The sequence below is a fragment of the Sitophilus oryzae genome, unplaced genomic scaffold, assembly GCF_002938485.1.
Source record: "Sitophilus oryzae breed Bouriz unplaced genomic scaffold, Soryzae_2.0 scaffold_177_pilon_pilon, whole genome shotgun sequence".
NCBI classification, from domain to species: Eukaryota; Metazoa; Arthropoda; class Insecta; order Coleoptera; family Curculionidae; genus Sitophilus; species Sitophilus oryzae.
Window position 1 is genome coordinate 6,898,116 of NW_022146479.1, and position 22,461 is coordinate 6,920,576.

The 22,461-nt window shown below is 31.0% G+C and overlaps 4 protein-coding genes across 7 annotated transcripts; 1 reads left to right on the forward strand and 3 right to left on the reverse strand.

The window, feature by feature from the left end:
* On the forward strand, nucleotides 1-6,432 carry LOC115882149 (SAFB-like transcription modulator). Of its 2 annotated transcripts, none has more exons than XM_030900016.1 (13): nucleotides 1-279; nucleotides 604-679; nucleotides 779-987; nucleotides 1,052-1,186; nucleotides 1,243-1,282; nucleotides 1,876-1,951; nucleotides 3,054-3,333; nucleotides 3,393-3,650; nucleotides 3,718-3,810; nucleotides 3,865-4,409; nucleotides 4,754-4,884; nucleotides 4,938-5,052; nucleotides 5,817-6,432. In XM_030900016.1, exons 1-13 carry the CDS (start codon nucleotides 112-114, stop codon nucleotides 5,977-5,979), a joined length of 2,289 nt encoding a protein of 762 aa, XP_030755876.1. In that variant the 5' UTR covers nucleotides 1-111; the 3' UTR covers nucleotides 5,980-6,432. The 2 variants fall into 2 exon arrangements, with proteins under 2 accessions (XP_030755876.1, XP_030755877.1); XM_030900017.1 differs by having other exon boundaries at nucleotides 6-279; nucleotides 782-987.
* A 493-nt stretch (nucleotides 6,433-6,925) lies between these two features.
* On the reverse strand, nucleotides 6,926-8,953 carry LOC115882150 (succinate--CoA ligase [ADP/GDP-forming] subunit alpha, mitochondrial). 3 transcript variants are annotated; one of them, XM_030900018.1, is made up of 7 exons: nucleotides 8,822-8,953; nucleotides 8,691-8,756; nucleotides 8,085-8,311; nucleotides 7,911-8,028; nucleotides 7,467-7,855; nucleotides 7,262-7,416; nucleotides 6,926-7,205 (listed from the first exon to the last, which is right to left on the reverse strand). In XM_030900018.1, exons 2-7 carry the CDS (start codon nucleotides 8,725-8,727, stop codon nucleotides 7,145-7,147), a joined length of 987 nt encoding a protein of 328 aa, XP_030755878.1. In that variant the 5' UTR covers nucleotides 8,728-8,756; nucleotides 8,822-8,953; the 3' UTR covers nucleotides 6,926-7,144. The 3 variants fall into 3 exon arrangements, with proteins under 3 accessions (XP_030755878.1, XP_030755880.1, XP_030755879.1); XM_030900020.1 differs by having other exon boundaries at nucleotides 8,691-8,752; nucleotides 8,822-8,922; XM_030900019.1 differs by having other exon boundaries at nucleotides 8,691-8,889.
* A 1,673-nt stretch (nucleotides 8,954-10,626) lies between these two features.
* On the reverse strand, nucleotides 10,627-11,198 carry LOC115882405. Its single transcript, XM_030900459.1, has one exon. It carries the CDS (start codon nucleotides 11,062-11,064, stop codon nucleotides 10,630-10,632), a length of 435 nt encoding a protein of 144 aa, XP_030756319.1. The 5' UTR covers nucleotides 11,065-11,198; the 3' UTR covers nucleotides 10,627-10,629.
* A 2,240-nt stretch (nucleotides 11,199-13,438) lies between these two features.
* LOC115882289 (gastrin/cholecystokinin type B receptor-like) lies at nucleotides 13,439-21,050 on the reverse strand. Its single transcript, XM_030900257.1, has 7 exons — nucleotides 20,969-21,050; nucleotides 20,372-20,669; nucleotides 17,163-17,284; nucleotides 14,665-14,788; nucleotides 14,399-14,604; nucleotides 14,052-14,342; nucleotides 13,439-13,767 (listed from the first exon to the last, which is right to left on the reverse strand). The coding sequence occupies exons 2-7, from the start codon at nucleotides 20,615-20,617 to the stop codon at nucleotides 13,551-13,553; spliced, it is 1,206 nt and encodes a 401-aa protein (XP_030756117.1). The 5' UTR covers nucleotides 20,618-20,669; nucleotides 20,969-21,050; the 3' UTR covers nucleotides 13,439-13,550.
* Nucleotides 21,051-22,461: the final 1,411 nt, after the last annotated feature.

Below are 22,461 nucleotides of genomic sequence, written 5' to 3' on the forward strand. Positions count from 1 at the left end.
CCCCCGCCACCCGCATAGTTTTTTCAATGTTTTGTCGGCTTTCACGCCATTTTTTTGTGTAAAAGAAAATTTATATAAATTTTTTGTGTTTAAAAGAAGTTGTGGTTGTGTATGTGTTTTGTGAGTGGTACATTCTGGAAGTTGTTGCATATTGCCATGTCTGAGGGTGAGAATAAGAAGTTGGGGGACTTACGAGTAATAGATCTGAAAGCCGAATTAGAAAAAAGGGGTCTTGATAGAAATGGCGTCAAGCAGGTTTTGGTTCAGAGATTGAAAGAGGTAGGTAAATGTTAATTAACAGACTATAATATAATCTCATATATTAAAACGTGCGCTTAGTATATATTAAAGTTTTGGTTTACCAAAGTTTTGCTTCAGTTTTTCATTAATATAGGTTTATATATTATAAGTGAAAAGTGTAAAATAGTAGGTATTATAGATTTATTTGTATCCATGGCATACTAGTTTTTTTATTTATACTGGAATACTGGAAGTACGAGATCTTTTACGCAAAAATGGTAAACTAATCATTTATATTATTTTACTTTATTAGTCGAGTTAAGACGGATCTGACTGAAGAAATAGTTTTTTTTATATTTTTAGGCGTTAGAACAAGAGGGACATGATCCTGAGACATATATATTCGACTCACCAGACAATAAAAAAAGAACTTTGATTCGTAAGTGTATTTAATTATTATTATTATTATTAGAGACTAATGTTAATATTGAACTTTTATAATTTGTTTACATTTTAATTCTATATATAATTTGCTTAGAAGTTGCTGAGGAAAGTGAAGAAAAATTAGATGAGTCTGTTGATGATCAAACAGAGCCTGTTGAAGAAGAAATAAAAACACTGAATGGGAAGGAAAGCGAAGCACAAATTAAAAATAAAAATAGTGAATTGGATGATACAGAAAATATTTCTAAAAAGGATGAAGAACCCCTTAATGATAATGTAAAGGCTCAAATTAAGGAAGAAAAGGTAATAACATATTATTAAAGAGAAATACCTACTTAGAGATATTTTTTTTTCGTATTTTGTTTAGGGAGATGAAGAAGACACTGTCAAAACTGACATACCGAAAGTTCCTGCAGCACCTGTTATATCAGAGGAGGATGATGGCCATGAATCACCTATTCGGCTTACTTTAGATGATGATGAGACTTTACATGATGTTGAGGTACATCAGATTCTATAATTTATTTTAGTATTTTTAAGTTTTATTTTTAATTACAGAATGAATCTACTGACAAAGTCCGGGATGAAGATACAAATGGTAAGTTTTTTATATGCATACCTAACAATGTTAATGTATGTTATATTTATTACTTACACTTCCAAAATTGAAACTAATTGCATATTATTGTAAAACTATTCATCCCTCAAAAATTAAGTCGTACAACATCATGTTCCCTATGGATAAATCAAGAAGACCAGTTTTATAAACTTATCAACATGTTTGAGTGATCATATCAAGATGGACGAAGAATTCAAGTATATTTGAATAGATCAAGAATATATTTAGAGCATATTTTCAAGGCAGATGAGGGAAGTTTTGCAGCGTAAAGATTACTGAAGATAAGGATCATCAGAATTTAATAGAAACTGTTGTGTTTTCCACAATGCTTAAAAGACCAAAGTAAAATATATTGAGGGTGATATAAAAATATGCAATTGGTTGTCAAAAACGTCCTTTATTTTATTTTTGTTATAATAAATTATGCCAGTTATTGATTGTTTGAGTTTTGATTTATTTACAATTTCTTATTTTATTTGTATTATATAATGTTGAAGCTACAGTGCAAAACATGGTTTGTTAAAAGTTGTAAAGAGATCACCTATATATCACGTCGATTTTGATTTCTGTAGATAAAAAGAAGAATGAAGATCAAGAACGTTCGAAGAGTGAGGATTCTCAACAGGAGGAGAGAGGAGATGATTATAGGTTGGTTTACACTTTTTGTCAACTTTACTACTCCATAATGCTGCCTAAGATACTTCTTTGATTGTACTAGTAGGAAAATTCAAATATAAATTAGATTTTCGAGATTAGAGGATTGAAATATATGTTTATTTCAAATGTATTTGACAATCCTTTCATGAAGAATAATCAGTAAAACAAAAAACCTTGATTGGACTCTCCCTGTCTCTCAATTTAAGTGGAACTTGGAATCTATGTCACCAGTACAAAGTGGACTTTTTATGACACATCACATGAAGCATTAGGAAGGAGGAAGATTCCAATGAAGTATCAGCCAATATTCCAGCTTACATCACCAGATATTCTGTTTTTGGAAAGCCACCCATTCCAGGATCAAATGAACTCAATTGGACCAGCTGTTGACCACAGTTTTTTTAATAATAAATTAAAAAATAGGGAGGATCTTGATCATGGCAGCATTATGTTGAGTAAAAAAACGTGGATAAAGTATTGTTTATGGTAAGAAGAGTTTATGTGATATTGTGGAAAACATGAAGAAAAAGAAAGGTTTTGTAATATTTTCGCATATTTTAAATGTCAACAATTCTTTTTATAGAGTTTAACTTACTTTGAAATGTCATCTGATTGTCTAAATTATGAAAATTATATATTTTAGTTCAAATATTTCAAATTTAATCTATTAACCAGTGCCTACATTTTAATTTTTAAATTATGTTATAGTAGTAAATAATATTTTCTTAGTCTTATTACATCATTTATCGAAACTAAGAGTAATTAATTAAAGCTGTAGTTATTGTACAGGGTGTACCAAATAGCAAAGTTTTTTGCTACAAATGGGAAAATTTTTTGATATTGAGTTATTGAAAAATCAGTTTATATGGAATTCCTTTACTAAAAAACAAAGTCAAAGAAATTCGGTATAAACATTTTTAAATCAATAAAAATATTCTTACTTGATGTGAACTCTTTGGCACACCTTGTATATATAATTATTTATACAGAGTAAAACAGAATTCAGTGTTTCTTAGATATATTAGATATTTCTGTATTAGATCGATGTTTGTTTATTTCTAAGGAAAAAAGTAAACATGCATTTCTAATTTAGGCGATCATCAGGAGACAAACTTCAAAAGAAAGTTAGCGGAAAATCGAATCCAAATGTCGTTTGGATCTCCAATGTGGCCCAGAGAACACGTGCAAGCGAATTGAAGTCTGCCCTATCCCCTTGTGGTAAAGTAATGGGAGCCAAGGTGGTGGTAAACGCTCGTTATCCAGGCTCTAGTTGTTTCGGTTACGTCACTATGGGTTCTATCGAGGACGTAGAGAATGTTATCAGCAAATTAAACAACACAGAATTAAATGGGCAGATAATAAAAATTGAGAAGGTTTGTTTGAAGAAGCGTCACTTTAAGTATAGCTTTTTTTTTAATTTGAAAAAAAATAGTTTGATCAGGTACGCGCTGATCAAATGAGGCAAATGAAAGACTCCAAGTCTTCTCCCAGTTCTAAATCTAAATCAGACACAGAAAAGAAAGAAATTAAGAAGAGCGACAGTGCAGAGAAAGAAGCGGGCGAGAAGAATGGCGAAGAAAAGGATGATGACAAGCACAGTAAAGATGGCAAAAGTGGCTCACGCGAAAGAAGGGACTCCAAGGAGAGGAAGAGGTCCAGAGAAGGACCTCATAGAACAGATGATAAGCATGTAAGCCTTATTGAATGCAGTGCTGTTGGTTTTCGTTATATATGATGCTTTGTAATACAATTTTCAGAGAGGTCGAGACAGAGATCGCAGAAGTAGATCAGGAGATCGGAGGTTCTCCGGAGGAAAACCCAGGGGTGTCTTGACTTTTGCCAGAATTAAGGTAAGTCTTTATTTAGGTTTGTCGATTGTTATACCTCTATATACATTAATATAGCAGGAAAGAGAAAGACAGAAGATGCGCGAGCGAGAACGGATTTTAAGAGAAGAATCAAGGCGGCGTCACGAGGAGAGCCTGAGGCAGAGGGATATCGAGAGACGTCAACGTCAAGAAGCCGCTAGATTAGAGAGAGAAAAACAGAAGCTTAGATTAGAAAAAGAGAAGATCGCAAGGGAAAAGGCCGAATTGTTGAGGTTGGAACGCGAACATCAGCGCCTCGAACGCGAGAAAATTGCAAGGGAAAAAATGGAGTTGGAAAGAACTTTAATAAGATTAGAGGAGGATCGAAGAGCGGTGAAACGTGCTCCATTCAGAGTCGAAGACCGTTTTGATGATAGAAAAAGACCAGCGGCTGATGGCGATCGTCATAAACTCGCTAAAATAGACGGGGAGAGGTCGTATATCAGGATGGAAGAGGATCGAAGACCTGGGAAAAGGCCGGTGCCTTACAGAGGCGACGATCGCTATGATGACCGAAAAAGACCAACACCTTCAGATAGACATTTCGATGCTCCACCACCACCGAGATTCGATAGTTCAAAGTATATTTTCAGCGTAGTATAAAGGAATTAGTAGCTCTACACGTTTCATAATTTAATTTATTAATGTGATCTAGATTAATGTGATCTAGAATACCAAGCTTCACTGTTATACATTTGCGAGATGCCAAAGCAGTATTAAATATGCTGTATGTTGTAACTATAAATATAAGTAAAATTTTTAATATTATGTTTGAAAATTATATTATACGAAAAGTTAAAATACAGTTACATTAAAGCACTTTACATGCTGTCAACACATAACTGAGTGGCGCTACTCATTTCTTAATCCTATAATAATAGTTTTAATTAAAATATACTTGATTTTTATTTATCTCTTTTTTTAGTAAAACTCGCGAGCTGAGTCCGAAAAAATTCCCTGGAGCTTCTAAAGATTCATTTGGTAAAGGCAGATCAGGAGGATATGAACCCAAACATGACAATTCTTATGGTGATAAGAGGGGGAGAGATTATAACGGTAATTAAAAAAAAAGCTGGCTGGATTTTGTATTAATTAAATCTGTTTTTCAGACGCAGCAGGGTTTGACAGGAGGGCAAATAACTGGAACGCGCAATCGTCGAAATTTGTAGGTAATGCACCAAAACCGTGGGAGAAACAAGACTGGAGACCAGCCAGTTCTGACAGGTAGGTTTTTTTTTAAATCATGTCGCCTTATCCTATCCAAATTTTAAACATATTCATATTCCGTAACTTTTCCGTAATCTTTATTGATTTCTTATTTAATAATTCCATAATTTTTTACCAAAATCAAGCAGCAGTTTTTCTTACATTTCGAAAATCACAAGAATAAACTTATTTCAAAGTGTCTGTTTTGCATAATCTCAAAAATAATTGCGTGGCCAAAGTAACGCTTTTTCTGGCATTTAGGAAATCACGAGAATAAAGCATTTCACAGTGGCTGTTTTTCTTGCATTTCGAAAATTAGTAATAAACTTATTTCAACGTGTCTGTTTTGCATAATCTCAAGAATCATTGCATGGCCAAAGTAACGCTTTTTCTGGCATTAGGAAATCACAAGAATAAACTCGTTTCGAAGTGTCTGTTTGCATAATCTCAAGAATCATTGCATGTCCAAAGTGGCGGTTTTTCTTGCATTTCGAAAATCACAAGAATAAACTTATTTTAAAGTGTCTGTTTTGCATAATCTCAAGAATTATTGCATGTCCAAAGTGGCGGTTTTTCTGGCATTTAGAAAATTTCAAGAATAAACTCATTTCAAAGTGCCTGTTTTGCACGTTTCGAAAATCTCAAGAATCATTGCATGTTCAAGGTGTTTGGCAAGAAAGAAGACAAAAGCTTAAGTATCAATTGTTTCTGAATATTTTTCATGTGTGTCCAAAAATTATTTTTAATTAGTGCGCAGTACCATTCAGATTTAATTTGTGCAGGTGGAATCCAAACAATCAAGGAGCTGCAAGTGGGGGTAGACCTTTTTCCAATAATTCTAATATGGGAATAGTACCAATATGTCCACCACCTCCGGGAATTAATACCTACAATGATGGGAGGTTTGAGTATGGGAAAAATATGGGCTCATCCAGGAAATATTAAGCAAAAAAAAGATGTCTTTTTAGTGTTGCACAAGGAGACATTAGGTACATACAGGGGGTTCTGCATCCACAGATCCGTGTGTTTGTATGAAAAAGATGTTACATAGTACATGATGGATTTTAGTTAAAATAATTTTAACGTTCTAGTTCAAATTATTAATGTAGGTTATATTTGTGTTTTTTTTGGATAATAAAGTACAACCATTAACAATATATTCCTGGCAGTTAGGAATATTATATTTTGTAACTATTTAGACAGTTGAAATTTTTTTATCTTTAATCCTACGTATTGCTCAGTGCACTTGAGACAAATATTTAATTTTTTTCCAATAAAATCAACTATTAAATATTTGAGTTTATATTTGCAATCTATGATTTTTGCATGGTAAATTTTATATTTTAATATTCAACATTATTAGCTACCATAAGTATACTAATAAAGATATATGTGACTCAAATCTTATGTGAATAATATAAATAATTTAAGTATATAAATTTAATTTGCTCCCTATATATCCCTAATAAGGTTTCCAGTAATGGAAAAAATATATTGTATATGAAATATTAATAAATCAACTCGTAAGAGTCATTTTAAACTAAAATTAATTAATTTATTCAAATTACCGATTTTATTGTCCAAATTTCCACTTCATTTAAAATATTAAACAATTTTGACGCGTTTCCCTTATAGTTTGTTTGATTTTTTAGCTCCATATAAATTATTTTGAACAAACTTTTTTATTATAGTTTCATTAGCAATTATACAAAATTTATTGGTGTAGGATTTTAATGGTCTAACACAGTAAAAAAATAACATACAATTAAGTTATCAATAAATAACTTAGTAATAAAATTAGCTTAAAAAGCTGGGATGATTTGGAATTAGAGGAATATGATAAGACATTTACATAATTATCATTAGTATAATGAGAATTTAAATAATTAAAAAAATCCCAAAAAATGTTTATTTTAAATAGCAACTTTAAACAAGTTGGAAATTTTAATAGTAAGTTTGTTCTATTTCACAGATGCAATAACAATTGGCAACTCACATATTTTTAACATGTATATATTTATATATAAGTGCAATTTAAATAGGATTAATTTCAGGAAGTGTATAATAGACTTTGCTCTTATTTACATTCAATAAATAGTGGAAATAATTCCTAGACTAAATTGAGGCGTCGCATTTCTTTTAACAGTTCTGTGCCCATTTGCGCTGGGGATCTGTAATAAACAATGATAAGTTCTCTTTCTAAATAAATCAATATAACTGATCTTACTTAGTTACTACAACGCCAGCTTTTTCGAGGGCATTAATTTTGTCTTGAGCACCACCTTTTCCTCCTGATATGATTGCACCAGCATGCCCCATCCTACGGCCAGGTGGCGCTGATAATCCAGCAATAAAGGAAACTACAGGTTTAGCATTAGGACCCTAAAACCCACCGTTTAGAAATTTTATTTTTTATGCACCAGAATACTAACTGAATTGTTTTTGATTAAATAATCTGCAGCTTGTTCCTCGGCCACACCTCCAATTTCACCAATCAAAATGATTCCTTTGGTTTCTGGATCTTTGAGGAAAACTTCTAAACAGTCTATGAAGTCCGTGCCATTGAAAGGATCTCCGCCGATACCAACGCACAAAGTTTGACCTAAGCCTACTTGAGTTGTCTGATGGACAGCTTCATAAGTCAAAGTTCCAGATCTAGAAACGACGCCAACCACACCTTTTTGATGGATATGACCGGGCATAATACCAATTTTACATTGTTCCGGGGCAATAATGCCTGGACAATTAGGACCAATTAGGCGGGACTTATTTTGGCGGAGTAGTTTATGCTTTACTCTGACCATATCATGCTGCGGAATACCTAGAGACATATTATATTGAATAATTATTAAATTATTGACCTCTAATATAAATACCTTCAGTTATGCACACAATAACAGGTACTTCAGCATCTATTGCTTCATTAATGGCAGCTGCAGCTGCTGGTGGAGGTACATAAATAACAGTTGCATCTGCACCAGTAGCATCTCTGGCCTAATTTTTGCAAGAATGGGTGAAGGATATCATCAGAACTATGAAGAAATACTAACCTCTTTTACTGAGTTGAAAATTGGAAGATCTAAATGAGTTTTGCCACCTTTCCCTGGAGAAACTCCTCCAACCACTTTTGTTCCATATTCAATTGCTTGTTTACTGTGAAAAGTTCCTTGCTTACCCGTAAATCCCTGACATATTACTTTGGTATTTGCATTTAACTTTAAATTCAATCTTGTGGCTTCGTAGCTATTAAATCTAATTGACTGTCCAAGTCTAATATCTAAAACAAAATCCATATTAATTGAAGCTCAATTAAATAAATATACACATATCCTCATAACATAGTGAGCAATTGAGGTATTTTGTAAATATTTACAAACACAAGAACCAGCAGCATAAATTAAATACAATGGACATTGTGTGTTATAGAATTATTACAAAGGGCATAAAGAAGCTAGGCGGATGCTCTGAACTTTGATCCAATGCTAAGTTTGAGGTTAAAATATAAAAATCAATGTATAAAGTGCATTTTACTGATTTATGAAGATATCTTTAATTGATAAGTTGAGTATACTACCTCGGTATGTCAAGGTCCGAACGATAAGTTTTTTTAACCCAAAATTAGTTGAATATTATGTAAGGATAGTGAAAATACTCACCAAAAATTTTGAACAATATTCTAGAAGAGACTGCCATGTCTTATATCCTATTTGGGCCGATGCTGCCTAAAATATTGATTAATTAATATATCATATGCTAAAGAATTTAAGTTTTAGCTTTTCTTAATAACCTTGTTACTAATCACTACTAATATTCGAAAGGTTCACTCAAATTACTCGATAACGATCAGAGACTAGTCGCTCATTTTTACGGTACGTTATTGAATCACGTGACTTACTTATAGGTCACCAACATAGACAACTTGTCACCAATAATAAAAAATAAAAACCCTAAACGTATAGTTGGTCGCACTGTCCTGTGAATTACCGTACAGAAAACATTTTAACTGGAGTTACTACAGCGACATCTCTGAGAGTGATGCGTGTGAACTGCTTGTTTGAGAGCCACCAACTATATAAGTGACCCTCCAACAACGAGTAATAATTTAATTTATATCTCAAAAAATAAGAATTTAATATTGAATACTAATCCAATCATTGTTGAGAAGCATAAATAATAATACTAGTATGTACTTCGGTAAGAATATAATAAACTAGTATGAGTCTTCAGAAATAAATTTATTTCTCAATATATTTATTTAGTACAAATTGTTTAAATGTAAAATTATTGCATAATTTACTTTAACAAACATTTACTGCCTGTATAAAACAAAACATGTAAAAATCATTTTATAAATTGATAAAATTATTAGTACTTCAGTTAAAATTTTCTGGATTTTAAAATTTTGCTAATATATAAAATTTACGTTAAAAACAAACAGTAAAGTTTTAAAAATGTACCTATGAAGAAGCTATTTAGTTTTAAGTGTAAAATTTAAAAAAATGAGAAAATGCATTTTCTCTCACATTTTTGTAACAAAAAATTGAGAAAATCCTTTGTTATATAATTTTTTGTTCATTTTCATAATTTTATCCACTAAATAATTATCTATATTAATATAAGTTAAACTATTCTAACACAAATACCTATCAAATTTTAATCTTGTGTTGCAAACATGTTTATTTTTAGCAGCCAGGTACCTATATATTGTTTTAACCTTCTAATTATATAATGCTTTATTTTTATAATTTTCTGTATCGAAAAAGTTATATCGTTTTGTATACAATTGAGTGTTTCTGTTGTGTGTTCGGAAACTTGCGACACAAACCAGGAATAACAGATAGGCATAACTACTTTAATCACAGATAAAATAATAGTTCTAATAGTAAAGTTTACAAAACATTCATACATATTTAATTAGTAGTAAGCGTAAACAAACTGGTCGTTTTATTACTTTAACCAGTAGTCGAATAGAGCTGAAAATAATGATTTAAAAAACTCTATCTCTTATAGAAATGTAGTTTTTTTACCAAGTGTCAAAATCTCCTTAATATATTATCTAATAAAATCAATATTTCAACCCTCTGACATTTTTAACTGAAACATGACATGTAGGAAACAAGTAACTTTTGTGCCCAGTTTTACAATTTTTTAGTGTCATTTAGGCACTGATATTGTGCTAGCCCATGACATGTGACTAGGCACGTATTTTCAATCATTATTTATCTAAAATTTTCTTTGGGTACATTTACGATTTGATAGTATTTGTTTACTTCAATGGACTAAATATAATATCTTTATCTATAAAATTTATCTCAAGACTACACTTCAAGGTGCCTACTTGATTTATTTTGATAACGGTTTGTAATAAACAAGCGAGGAGTAAATAAATATGGAATTTGACTTTGTTTATATAACAGGTATTGAAGCTTGTAAATTTCGTGTGGCATTTGAACTCTTTTACCTTGTTCTAGTTAAAGTGAGAGAAAATATAAACAGATTGAACCATAAAAATAAACAAACATATCTCTAACAGCAAAGTTCGTTTTTCTAAAGGAACAACAGATTTACTAAAATATGTAACAGTTCTACGTAGGTTCAGTTTTCTTGAAAAAACCTGAACACAGGACTCCTCGACGATTCCTCGTCCGATTCGTAGAATAACTTTTTCGTAGATAATCCTTGAGTTAAACCTAGTTTAACTCTACGCACAGCCTCATTAACTAAATTACCCGACCTCAATAACGTTTGTAACAGTTCGTAGGGGTCTTGTTGACTAAGATCTTGTTGTTTGTTTTTTTGTCGGACACAAGTTGCGTCGCACGAATCGTAGAAATATTTGCCCGGTATACGGTATGGAGAGGCACGGGACGACTTCCGTGAAAGGTGACTGCAGGGTATTGCCTTCATTGACGGTCCTGATAACCTCAGATTTTCTTTGATTTCTAAGACTAAAGCGTCCATGTCCGGTTGCTTCGCTGGTACTGCTGGCGCCGTCATTGTGGTCAACGTACACAGTTCAGCAGACGGCATTTCTCTTTTTCACAGAAATTTCACGAAAGACAATTTCTCACCGCTGCAATGTTTACAAACAATGAGACCATAAATGAGACACCCGATAGAAAAAAGCTCCGCACGCCACTCGCAGCACAGACAAACTAAGCGCAGCGTCACAAAATGGAATATTCTCCAAGCTTGTGCGCATATTTACATTCTACGTACACAGCCCGACGTCGGTCATTATGATTAATTTTTACCTGTTTGTTTTCAAAACAGTTACATTATTTATTTACATCTAACAACGCTGATCATTTCATCAATATTTTCGTTTGCATTTCTTATTATTTAACTCGGTTAATTTATTGCGAATCGATCTATTATAGTTGTTATTTGGGTTAAGCGCGAACAATATTTGAGTAACGCAAAATACAAAATATGATTTATGACTTATGATCTTATAATACTTCATTGTAAATAACAACAGAATACATTAGTGGGTCAAGGTGCACTACAATTTTTAATTTAGCAACTCATCTATTGAACATAGGTGGTATAGGTGTGTGATCCACGCGTACAAACTTTTACAGACAGTTAATTGTTTGTTTAGCATTTTGTTTGGGTTGCTTTCACAAAACCACGCGCTAGCGGAAAGTAGTTCTATGTAAACAATATTAAACAAACCAATAATTGTCCTTTCTTACGCAATTTTAACATTATACAGGAAATACGTTTTGAATAATATGACCAACGTGTTTTTTTTTAGAGCAGACTTGTTTCACTTTAAATTCATTGTAGGTTAACACGTTTTCAACTTTTTTCTTACGTAGGCTATCGGACAGAAATGTATTTCAACCTAAATTGCGACAACGTTCTATTTTAAAAAGGGGGTCTCTTGTATAAAGGTGCTGTAAAAATAAAAATACTAAACATCTATTTGTAAATACTTTATAAATATTGGCAAACAGTATCATAGAAAGCAAATAAATATACGATTAGAGTAAGTAAGGGTAATGGCAGTTCAGAAGAAAAAAAAAATGGAAATAAATAAGTTGTTATCTCATCTTTTTAATATTTGTATTATCTGTCTTAACAGAAGTCACCTGTATTCCCCGCTGATCGGCATTACCCCTGCTTCTCCTATTTAATTCATTGGCAAATAATTTAAGTCCAAACAATAACACACTAATAAGACTGCTAAAGGACCTTAATATTATACTAATGACTAGTTCGTTTTTAGGATATTAGTCTTAAATTTTATAAAATAGTCTGTAGTCTTAAACATTTTGAGAAACACCGTTAATAGTTTTGGTGCGATTATAGTCTTGCATTTAAGTTGACGTCCTTTTTTGCTGCAGATAATTATCAAATTGGTTGTCAACAATCTATATTCACTTCCTGATCTTTCATTTCCTGAAAGCCAATTATTTTATATAGAGAAGTATTGCTGGGCTGGTGGATTGCAATATTGGTGTCATAAAGTTGAAAATATATTATTTTAAAGGAAGAAGCGATCTTTTTAATTACAACAACTAAGTTTATTTTTCTGTATCTATAGCTATAATAGTATCAGAAATCTAATTTTTTAAGAGCAGCCTGAAAATACGAGAATTAAATATGTATATTATCATAAATTGTATACCGGGTGCGTCTCAAAAGTGGCTCACCCCTATAACTTTTTTATGTTTTTAGATAAAACAACGAGATTTGGTATATTAGTATATGACATAAATTGGGATTGATTGACGTATTCAATTGCTTTCGGTCACTTCCGGTGTCACTGGAAATAACTACAACTTTTGATATTTAAATGGCACCCTCGGTATTTTTTTACTTTAATCCATAGAAAATAACAATCTGAATAGAATGACATATCATACGTCAATTTTAGACATAGTCACTCAAAACCAAATTCCATTTTAAATTTGAATCTAGAGTGCCATGGCTGTGCTAAAAACACTAATTTTTAATCAAGGAGCCTTGGAAAAATAGATTTGATCGTCTAATGTTTTTAGTGTCTTGTCCTGGCCGGTTAAAAAATGCCCAAATCGTATTTTTAATCATTTCTCAATTTTCAAAAGGAACGAGGGTGGCTCATTAGCATATTTGGAAAAAGCATTTTTTTACCAATAATTTGATACCACACACTTGGTATTTTGAGTCAACTTGTTATGAACCGCATGTTACAATTTCAAATAAACCATATGCCAAAATGTCAAAAGTTGACATATGATATGTCATTCGATTCAGAGTGTCATTTTCTATCGAATAAAGTAAAAAAATACCGACGGTGCCATTTAAAAATCAAGAGTTGTAGTCATTTCCGGTGCAACCGGAAGTGACCGAAAACAATTGAATACGTCAATCAATCCCAATTTATGTCATATACTAACATACCAAATATCGTTGTTTTATCTGAAAAAATAAAAAAGTTATAGGAGTGAGCCTCTTTTGAGACGCACCCGGTATATTGGTCATTTCATAGCAAAAACACCCAAAAAACTACAACGGTGTTATAAAATTTAAACACTTTGTGTAACACATAACAGAGTCCTTTCTTGTCTCCTGGTTTCGGGGGTTGTTCTCGTTTGAGAGCTATTTCTTGAGATGAATCTCATACTATAGTTACTACCGGTTCTGCGTATATATTCTTTGGAATCGGAAGAACAGCATAGAGCCAACTTAAAGCTCTCTCTGAAGGTTTTAGACATAAATCCATAAATTATTGGGTTTATACAACTGAAAAAATGCATATATTAACGTTTTATAGAAGGTGGGCTTGATAAGGGATTTTAATTCATGTCTAGAGCATTTTCACTTTGTTAGTTTTAGTCGGTAAGTGTAAAATTTAAAGTAGATGTAAAGTAAATGTCACTCCAAGATGTTTTATTTCTTAATCTTAATGTATCATATTTACATGTATAAATAGCGATTGGGAATATCCTGGCGCATGCACCATATATTAGTACATACATTAGTGTATATGATTACATTTATTTTGTTTCATTTTTTCTGACATTTACCTGTTTGAATATGACAATAAGTGGAAAGTTGTCAACATATACTTCAAAAATCCTGATCTTTCTTGTGTTAATACCCCATAAGCTGTTAATATATTATCGACCAATGCAGGGGTCCAGCATATTGCAAATAAAACCACTACAATGACCAGCATGTAAATTACTTGCTTAACCGTATTAGCATCGTCTCTATAATTTTTTATTTGGCTTCGGGATTTTTTGCTTTCTTTGGACTGCTGGCCATTTTTTGCCAGACATACGGCATTTTGATCATACGTCACTGGATTTTTAAATCTGAAATATGAAATTCGTCATAACTAAATAATTTAATATCTTCCGAATATACTTACGCACTATTATTGGTCATAACAACACGATGTTCCATAACTTTCCAGACTTCATAGCATATAAATGTATACGAATAAGCCATTATGCTAAAAGGTATGATAAGAACTAAAGTTAAGAGGTAGATTTCGTGTATTTTCCATAGAATCATATTGTTTTCATCTTTTGAACACCAAAATAATTCATTATCTACTCCTACAGGCATTTGAACCTAAAAATTAAATTAAATTACTTAGGACAATGAAATTTCCGTTTTACTCGAAATTATTACCCATACAATGGCAGTTGGTACAGATAGAATTACAGACATAATCCATATTACTAATATGATTGATTTTGCTTGCCTTAGGGTGCAAATATATTTAGACTTCACTGGATGAACTATAGCATAGTAGCTGTAATTTATGAAAGTACTAAATTATTTAATGATAAAATTAAATTAGTTTCATTAATAACGATTGTTATGCCATAAAATTACAATAATAATTTTTAGTGTCTAGTATATTAGCTAGGTAGTATGCATATTAAAAATATCCATATACTATATACTATAATTTTAAATTGTATATTTTTTTAATGCATTTTATCATACAAAGAATTTAATATCATTAAATTAATAATTATCTGAGAATTATTAATAAGATAGCTTGTTATAACTAAAAAAAATATAAACTTGTATTTTGAAGATTATTGAAAATATGCAACTTAATGCAACTTAATTTATTGAAAATATGCGACTTACAGACTTGTTGAGTATAATAGATTTTATATGTGTAGGGGGTATAATAGATATCGTAAAATAGATATTCTAAATAAATATGTAATGTTTCTGTAATCAATTTCCTTAATAACAAAACAATATTGAAATTGTTCATTCACAATGTTTAAATAAGTTCTGTATATTAATAAAAGAATATTTTTTCTTTTGCTTTTTTTCTTTAATATTTTCCAGTATTAAGCAAATTAGCGAAATATACATATAAATAATCTTGTTAACGTAGGAGGTTAGTAACCTTAAGTATGACGTAAAGCATAATTTTGTTAATTAACGTTAACACTTTATATATATTAGAAAAAGTTATAGAGCTCTTGATATTTCAGCTCATTTTATTTTTATATGCGTATACATTTTGTGATTTGTGATGAAAGTCAATAACTGTTACTGCTTATGATGCAAATATGGGTATTTATTTTCTTCGATCGTAACACTTTGTATTTTGTTTTGTTGTTTCACTAAAAGCTATTTACGATTGTGGTGCAATTATGCAACTACATTATGCAGTGCATAGTAAAACATCCTTTTCATTCAAATTGAATTGTCGTTTTGTAATATTTATTTTTTTTTGGTAAGAAAATAAACTGTAAAACGTGTAATACGACTCATGCCAAAAAATATACCTACGTTCAAAAGGAACATGAATCCTCGATTTAAACAATTGTTTGAATAATATGCAGAAAACTAGTTAAAATTTGTCGATTTTTAAAATATTTTTAAGAATATATTAATACACTTGTTATTGAAACTAAAAAAAATTCGGGCTTCCATTGACTTTATATATTTTGCTTACACAACGTTTCGATCAGAAGTATCACTGACCGTTATCAAGTGTGAACTCCGAGAAGAACAAATTTTGATCAAAGGACTCAACTTTGCCCTTGCGCCTTAGAAAACCTACTCTAGACATTATAAGCTCAATGGAAACATTGAGACAGGGACCGGATGCAGATGAACTGAGATAGAAGGTAAGAAAATTGTTAGAAAACCAAAAAAAAATATCCAACACCACCAAGGAAGAAAAAATCGCTATTAGGGAGCTACGAAAGAACGATTCCATCAAGATTCTCCCAGCGGACAAGGGGAATGCGATGGTAATATTGGACTTTGCGCATAGAAGAGTATGACAGAAAAATCAACGAGGCTAAAGTAAATATAGCTTGATATCCAGTGATCCTACTAAGACAATTGAAGGAAAAATCTACCGAGCTTTTATAAATTTAAGAATTTCATCCCGGACGATATTAGCACATTGCTAACACCACATCACCTCCTCATTTTTATGGATAGAAGCAAAATAAATAAAGACAATGGAAGTCCGAAATTCTTTTAGTTTTAATACTGAATCATTGTCTATCACATTCAAAGTTACACTTGTCATATTGTGATACAAAATTTTAAGGCTTAATTCAGGAGCTGCAATGATTTAACGTGTTCAGGGAATACTCTGTATATAAATACTAGAAGCATTTCTTCATGTTGTAAAATATTATATGGTTATAAGGGAAAGAAACGACAAAAAAATATGTTATATTTTATGATTTTTTGACAACACTTCAATCATTTCATATTTAAAAGGAAGCGTTATTGCTACTCCACACACACACAGTTTTGTTTGACATATTTTATTATTAAATCAGAAAAACGATACATTATTATATATGAAACATTTGAAGAAGCAATATTGTTTAGTGAGGGCGTGATATTACATTATATAAATAATAGCACTCAACAATTTCTAAGCTAAAATAAAATATGCTCTAGAAATGTAATAATTTGTTTTTATCGCATCTAAACAAGCTCTAACAATGTATCTGTTCACGCTGTGTAAACTGCAAAGTGCTAGTTAGACAACAAATCTATTTGATTTCGTGTTGATGAATTAGGAAATCAGAAAATTTTAGCCACTGTAAACAACATAAAATAGCTCGATGTATTAATGTTATTTCATATTGGAGTTATTTAATTTTCATTTTTTAAAATAATCTGCTTACCGTTCAATGCTAATAGCTGTCAGTGTTAGTACAGAACATATTGTAGATAGATTTTGCATATAATGGACACTTTTACATAATATCCATCCCATCGTCCATGTAAAAGAAAAAAGTTTTGCTACCTAGAAAAAAAGTTAATATTATAGTATCGTCTAGTGTTCAAGTGTCTAACAGTGTTATGTATTCTGAGTTATTGCCTTCAGGTAGAAATCTACGCTATCGATAGATGCGTACAGTTTATCTTAGATTGGAATTATCGGAAACAAGAAATATCCATCTTATAGATAGAAAGATATCTGAAAGATCTAATATAATCTTCGTTGGACGAACTGACAACTGTAGGAATTAAGAGTTGCCACCCCAAGTGGCAACTCACTTAAAGAGGAACTCAAAAATCTTGAAGACTTCATCCGTAACTTGGGATGGGAATCTTCCAAAGGTCTGAGACACTTGAAGAAATTTCTCAGAACTTAGGGCCGAGAGGAATCAAAAATTTTCCTTGATTTCAGTAAGAACAATCTTCGGATTGTCATGAGGTTTTTTACAGGACACTGTCTTCTCAATGAACACTTCACAAAGAAACAACGGACTGATACCGTTGATACTTCGACTGATACCGGAGATGAAAAATTAACCTCTCGTCGCGGTGATTAACTTCTTTCTTCTTATACAATCAACAATCGCTAAGTTATTTGTACACTTTATTAAACTTTAAAAGCTATAAACGCCACTCTCAAAATTTTTAAAAATAGACATACACTAGAACCGAAATGTGTTATATGCCTACTATGACGTCTCTTTTATTCGATCACATATGGATATTTAGGTAATTTTGTACAACATAATTGACTTCTTATTTTCATTATAGATACATTTATTTCATAAGAATTTTATATACATGAGAAACAAATAGATTTTTAAACGTATAAATGATTTTGTCTTTCATCTTTACCAATGCTTATACAGTGGATAATATTGGAACGTTTTTTAGTAACTTCAATAGCGAACAAATAAACTTTTCTATCCATTTAAATATAGTTTCCAGTAAATAAATAAACCGTTGTGTTTTCAAAAGGCTTGTTTGGAACATTTCAATTGTTATTAATTGCATCTCACTCTCATGCCTCGTCAGATGGTTTTTGAACGTTTTTAAAATCAGGTTGATTAAATTAATTTGTAATTTTTTATTTCAAATTTGCCAAAATAAACTCTGCGGCGAGAAAGCTTGTTGAAAAATTAATATTATTATTACCTTTACTCCTATTTATTATCTTTAGAAAATACCAAAATTGAATAAGATCTAAATAGAAAATGTCAAACTTGTTTGAAATATAACAGCCAAAATTGTGCAGATCGATTATAGCAAAGTTTACAGAATAAAATATTATAGTAAAGAAACTACGAAACTACCAGACCTTAATATAAACTATGGACACTATGGTCGAAAGGAAACGACGTCACTGTAACTTTTGAACTTCGGCACGACTGAAATTATCATCTATTATTATTCAAAGGCTACAGTCAAGAAGTTTTTCTTTAATCGTATAGTATATTCAGTTTTATTTGTTAACAAATTTAATTTAAAACTGGCCGATATATGTGTTTTATATGATTTTTTTTATGTAAATTCGCTATAATAAGAAATCCCAACTACTGTATTATACGAAATATAAAATCGTAACTCTATTCCTTATTTTAGTGAATTTTTATTGTAGTCATCTAGACTGACTAGATACCTTTTTATTATTGTAATTATTGTTGGACTGATAAAATTTAAGAAAGGAAATTCTGTATTATAACGTTGAATAAGTTTAACAACCGAGAACGTCCGAATATTAATTTTACCATACGATCGAAAAAAAGGCGTCAAAGACGGCTGGGTCGTAACAATTAATGATAATTTTGGCGAGGTCAATCTCTAGACAATATTTATTAATTGACATAAAACTTGTCTAAAATAAACACTAATTACAGCTAGATTAAAGGAGGATAGAACGACTATATTGAGTTAATATGATTTTTGAATGGTGTGGTTTTTTGAATTGTTAGTTAAATTCGAGAAAATATAGTGGTTTGAAAATTGATTTGTGTGTCTGAAAACGTTGTATTTTTAAAATAAATGAGGTTTAAAGATTGACCTCGCCAAAATTATCAACGATTGTCATTCTTCAGCCGTCTTTGACGCCTTTTTTTTTGATCATACGGTATAACATTAACTTTGTCACACTTTTTTATACAGGATGTCCCAGAAGTAAGTGCAAGTATTTTAACTGGTAGTATAGTTCAACCCCAGAAACATGATGAGGCTTTTTTCGCGAAAATCTTTTTTTGAAAATTCGAAATTTTTTGAAAAATTTTTTTGAAATATTTTTAATTTTTAGTTTAAAAACATAATTTCTTGATAATATGGCAACATAGGTATTAGATTAAATTTACAAGAAAGAAAATCCAGAAAAGATACAGTGGTTCTAAAAATTTTAGCAAAAAATGATTTTTTAAAAATTTTCAAAGTAAAATAACTCCGTTATTTTGGGCTTATTTGAAAAACTATAAAGAAAAAATATGTTTTTTTTATCGAGATCTACATACCTCCCCTTAAAATACTTGCACTTATTTCTGGGACATCCTGTATAAAAGAAAAAATAGTATGCATTATTTAGATTTTTATGTATTCATCATATTTTGAGTTTTGAAACAAAAAGCGGCGCCATAGTGACTTTCGAATTACAATCTCTGATATACCTTATTATCGAAAAAAAAACGATGTCAAAGACCTAGGATATGATAATCGTTAATAAATTTGGCGATGTCAATCTCTAGACGTCATTTACCAAAAATTTACTCAAAACTTGCCAAATTAACACTAATTTTTTTTATTAACACTAATTATAAAAATATTAAAAAGGATAGAACATTTCTAGACACATAAATCTATTTCTAAAAAATATTGTTTCTGGAATTTTAAACTACACCATTTAAAACGCATTTTTATTCCATATAAAAATAAATTATAACTTTCTTAAGGCCAACTGGCAGAAATAAAGAAGAGTACGAGCAAAATAAATGACGTCTAGGGCTTGATCTCGACAAAATTCTCATCGATTGTCATTCCCCAGCCGTCTTTGACACCATTTTTTTCGATCGTATGGTATTATAACTTCTAAAACTATAAAAATTGTTTTTTAAAATAAATTGAGCTCAGATCTTACCTTTACTGGAATACAAAATATAATGAGTAGTAGATCGGAGGAGGCTAGGCTTGACAGAAATACGTTTGTGACACTATGCATTCTCCGATAGCGGAAAGTTGTGAATATAATTAAACAGTTCCCGGTTAACCCCAAGACAAAGCTAAATCCGTATATAACTAATACTGGAACTAGTTCACTCCAATCAAAACTACTGCTACTACTACTGTAGACTATACTACTGTACTGCTCGTCGGTAGAAGACATTTTATCTGCTAGTTCTTCTCTTTCCTCTCATCCATTACTTCTGGTCTGGCACCTAAAATTATTTGAGATGTCCTTTACATCCGTTAACCTGCGTAATCGATATTTAAGATAATTTTTGTATCTATTCAGCTTTAACAAATTGTTTGAAAGCGGCATTCAAGCTCAAAAAGCTTTTATTATGATAACGATATAGATTAAGTACGCGTCATATTTAGCACAAAGCGAATTAGTTTAGGAGGATTAATTAATTAATCAAACAAATCAATAGTAATTCCATGCATGCTCGAGCGAGAAAAAAGTTAATGCCACTTTTTGATTGGGAATTCTGAAGCGCGATACATGATTACTTACTGGCTGTTAAACACACGATTTCAGTAGCTTTATGAAATAACTGAAACAAGATCAGTTAGCGGTAGCTCTAGGTATGTATGAGTTGTATATATGACGGACATGCCCGCTCAAAATGTACCTATATTTAATCTTATCCTAGTTACATCGACTCTTTACCAGCAAAATAAGGAATCGCAAGAAAATTACATTATTCCATTGAATAATGTTATCAAGTCAACTAATTTGTTAAATTCAATAATTTTCTGAGATTTTAAAACAAAAGGACAAAAAAATATTTACAGAGTGTTCGTTTGATTAAGATTTAATGTTGTTTAACATACAATGCATATATTTTAACTACATATCAGGCTATACAGGGTAAATTACAATTTAGGTAATTTTTTATTCAAATTTATAAGTTATCCTTCATTATTAAAAATGTTCTAAATTAACTGGCATATGATCATTCATTTGGCGTGAGCCTCCGCGTCGTATGCCACCCTGTATATTATTGTCGATTTTCTTTATGCCACAGATTTTGCTGTTTTTTACTAATAAAATGGCGCAGAATAAAAAATATAGGCCATTGTAGTGTTACGAGTACAGTAATGGATGTAGGGGACGTTATAACTATCATCAAATATAGTTGGAAAACAAGGGTTCAAATAATTAATTTTCTGACAAAACCAAGGTATTTACGTTTTCAAAGCTGTATATATTCAGAATCTACATAAAATTTCCTACAAATTCTTTCATAATTTTATGACTATGTTTCCTATTTCTCTAAGACCTTTGAAAATATGTAAAAATAGTTAATATGGGCATATTTTCCATACATATAATCATTTAAATTGTCGATTTCCATCTCTGTCACCGGTTTTGTTGAAACTTCTGTTATTTAGTAACTAAAAGGCGTAGAATAAGAAAATATAGGCCATTGTGGTTTTATGAAAAGACAGTATTAATTGTAGGCGATCTTTTAAATATCATCAAAAATAGCTCAAAAACAAGGGTTCAAATAATTAATTTTCTGACAAAACCAAGGTATCTAAACCTTCAAAGGTGTATATTTTCTGAATCTGCATACAATTTCCTATATTATATGTTGATATTTTCATAATACTAGGTCTATGTTTATTATTTCTTTAAGACCTTTAAAGATTTGTTAACAATATCTAAAAATGGTCATTTTTTTTCACTTTTTTCCATGTCATGAAAATTGTCGATTTTCGTCGTCACCGATATTATTAAAGCTGCTTTTGTTTACTAATTAAAAGATGTAGAAGAAAATATAGGTCATTGTAGTCTTATGAGATACAGTAATGGACGTAGGGGAAGTTTTAACTACCATCAAAAATAGCTGAAAAACAAGGGTCCAAAAAGTTAATTTTGTCACAAAGCCAAGGTACCTAGGCTTTCAAACGTTTATATATTCTGAATTTACCTAAATTTTGGTACAAATATAGAAACTTTCATAATTTTATGGCTACTTCTTTTATGTTTCTAAGGTCTTT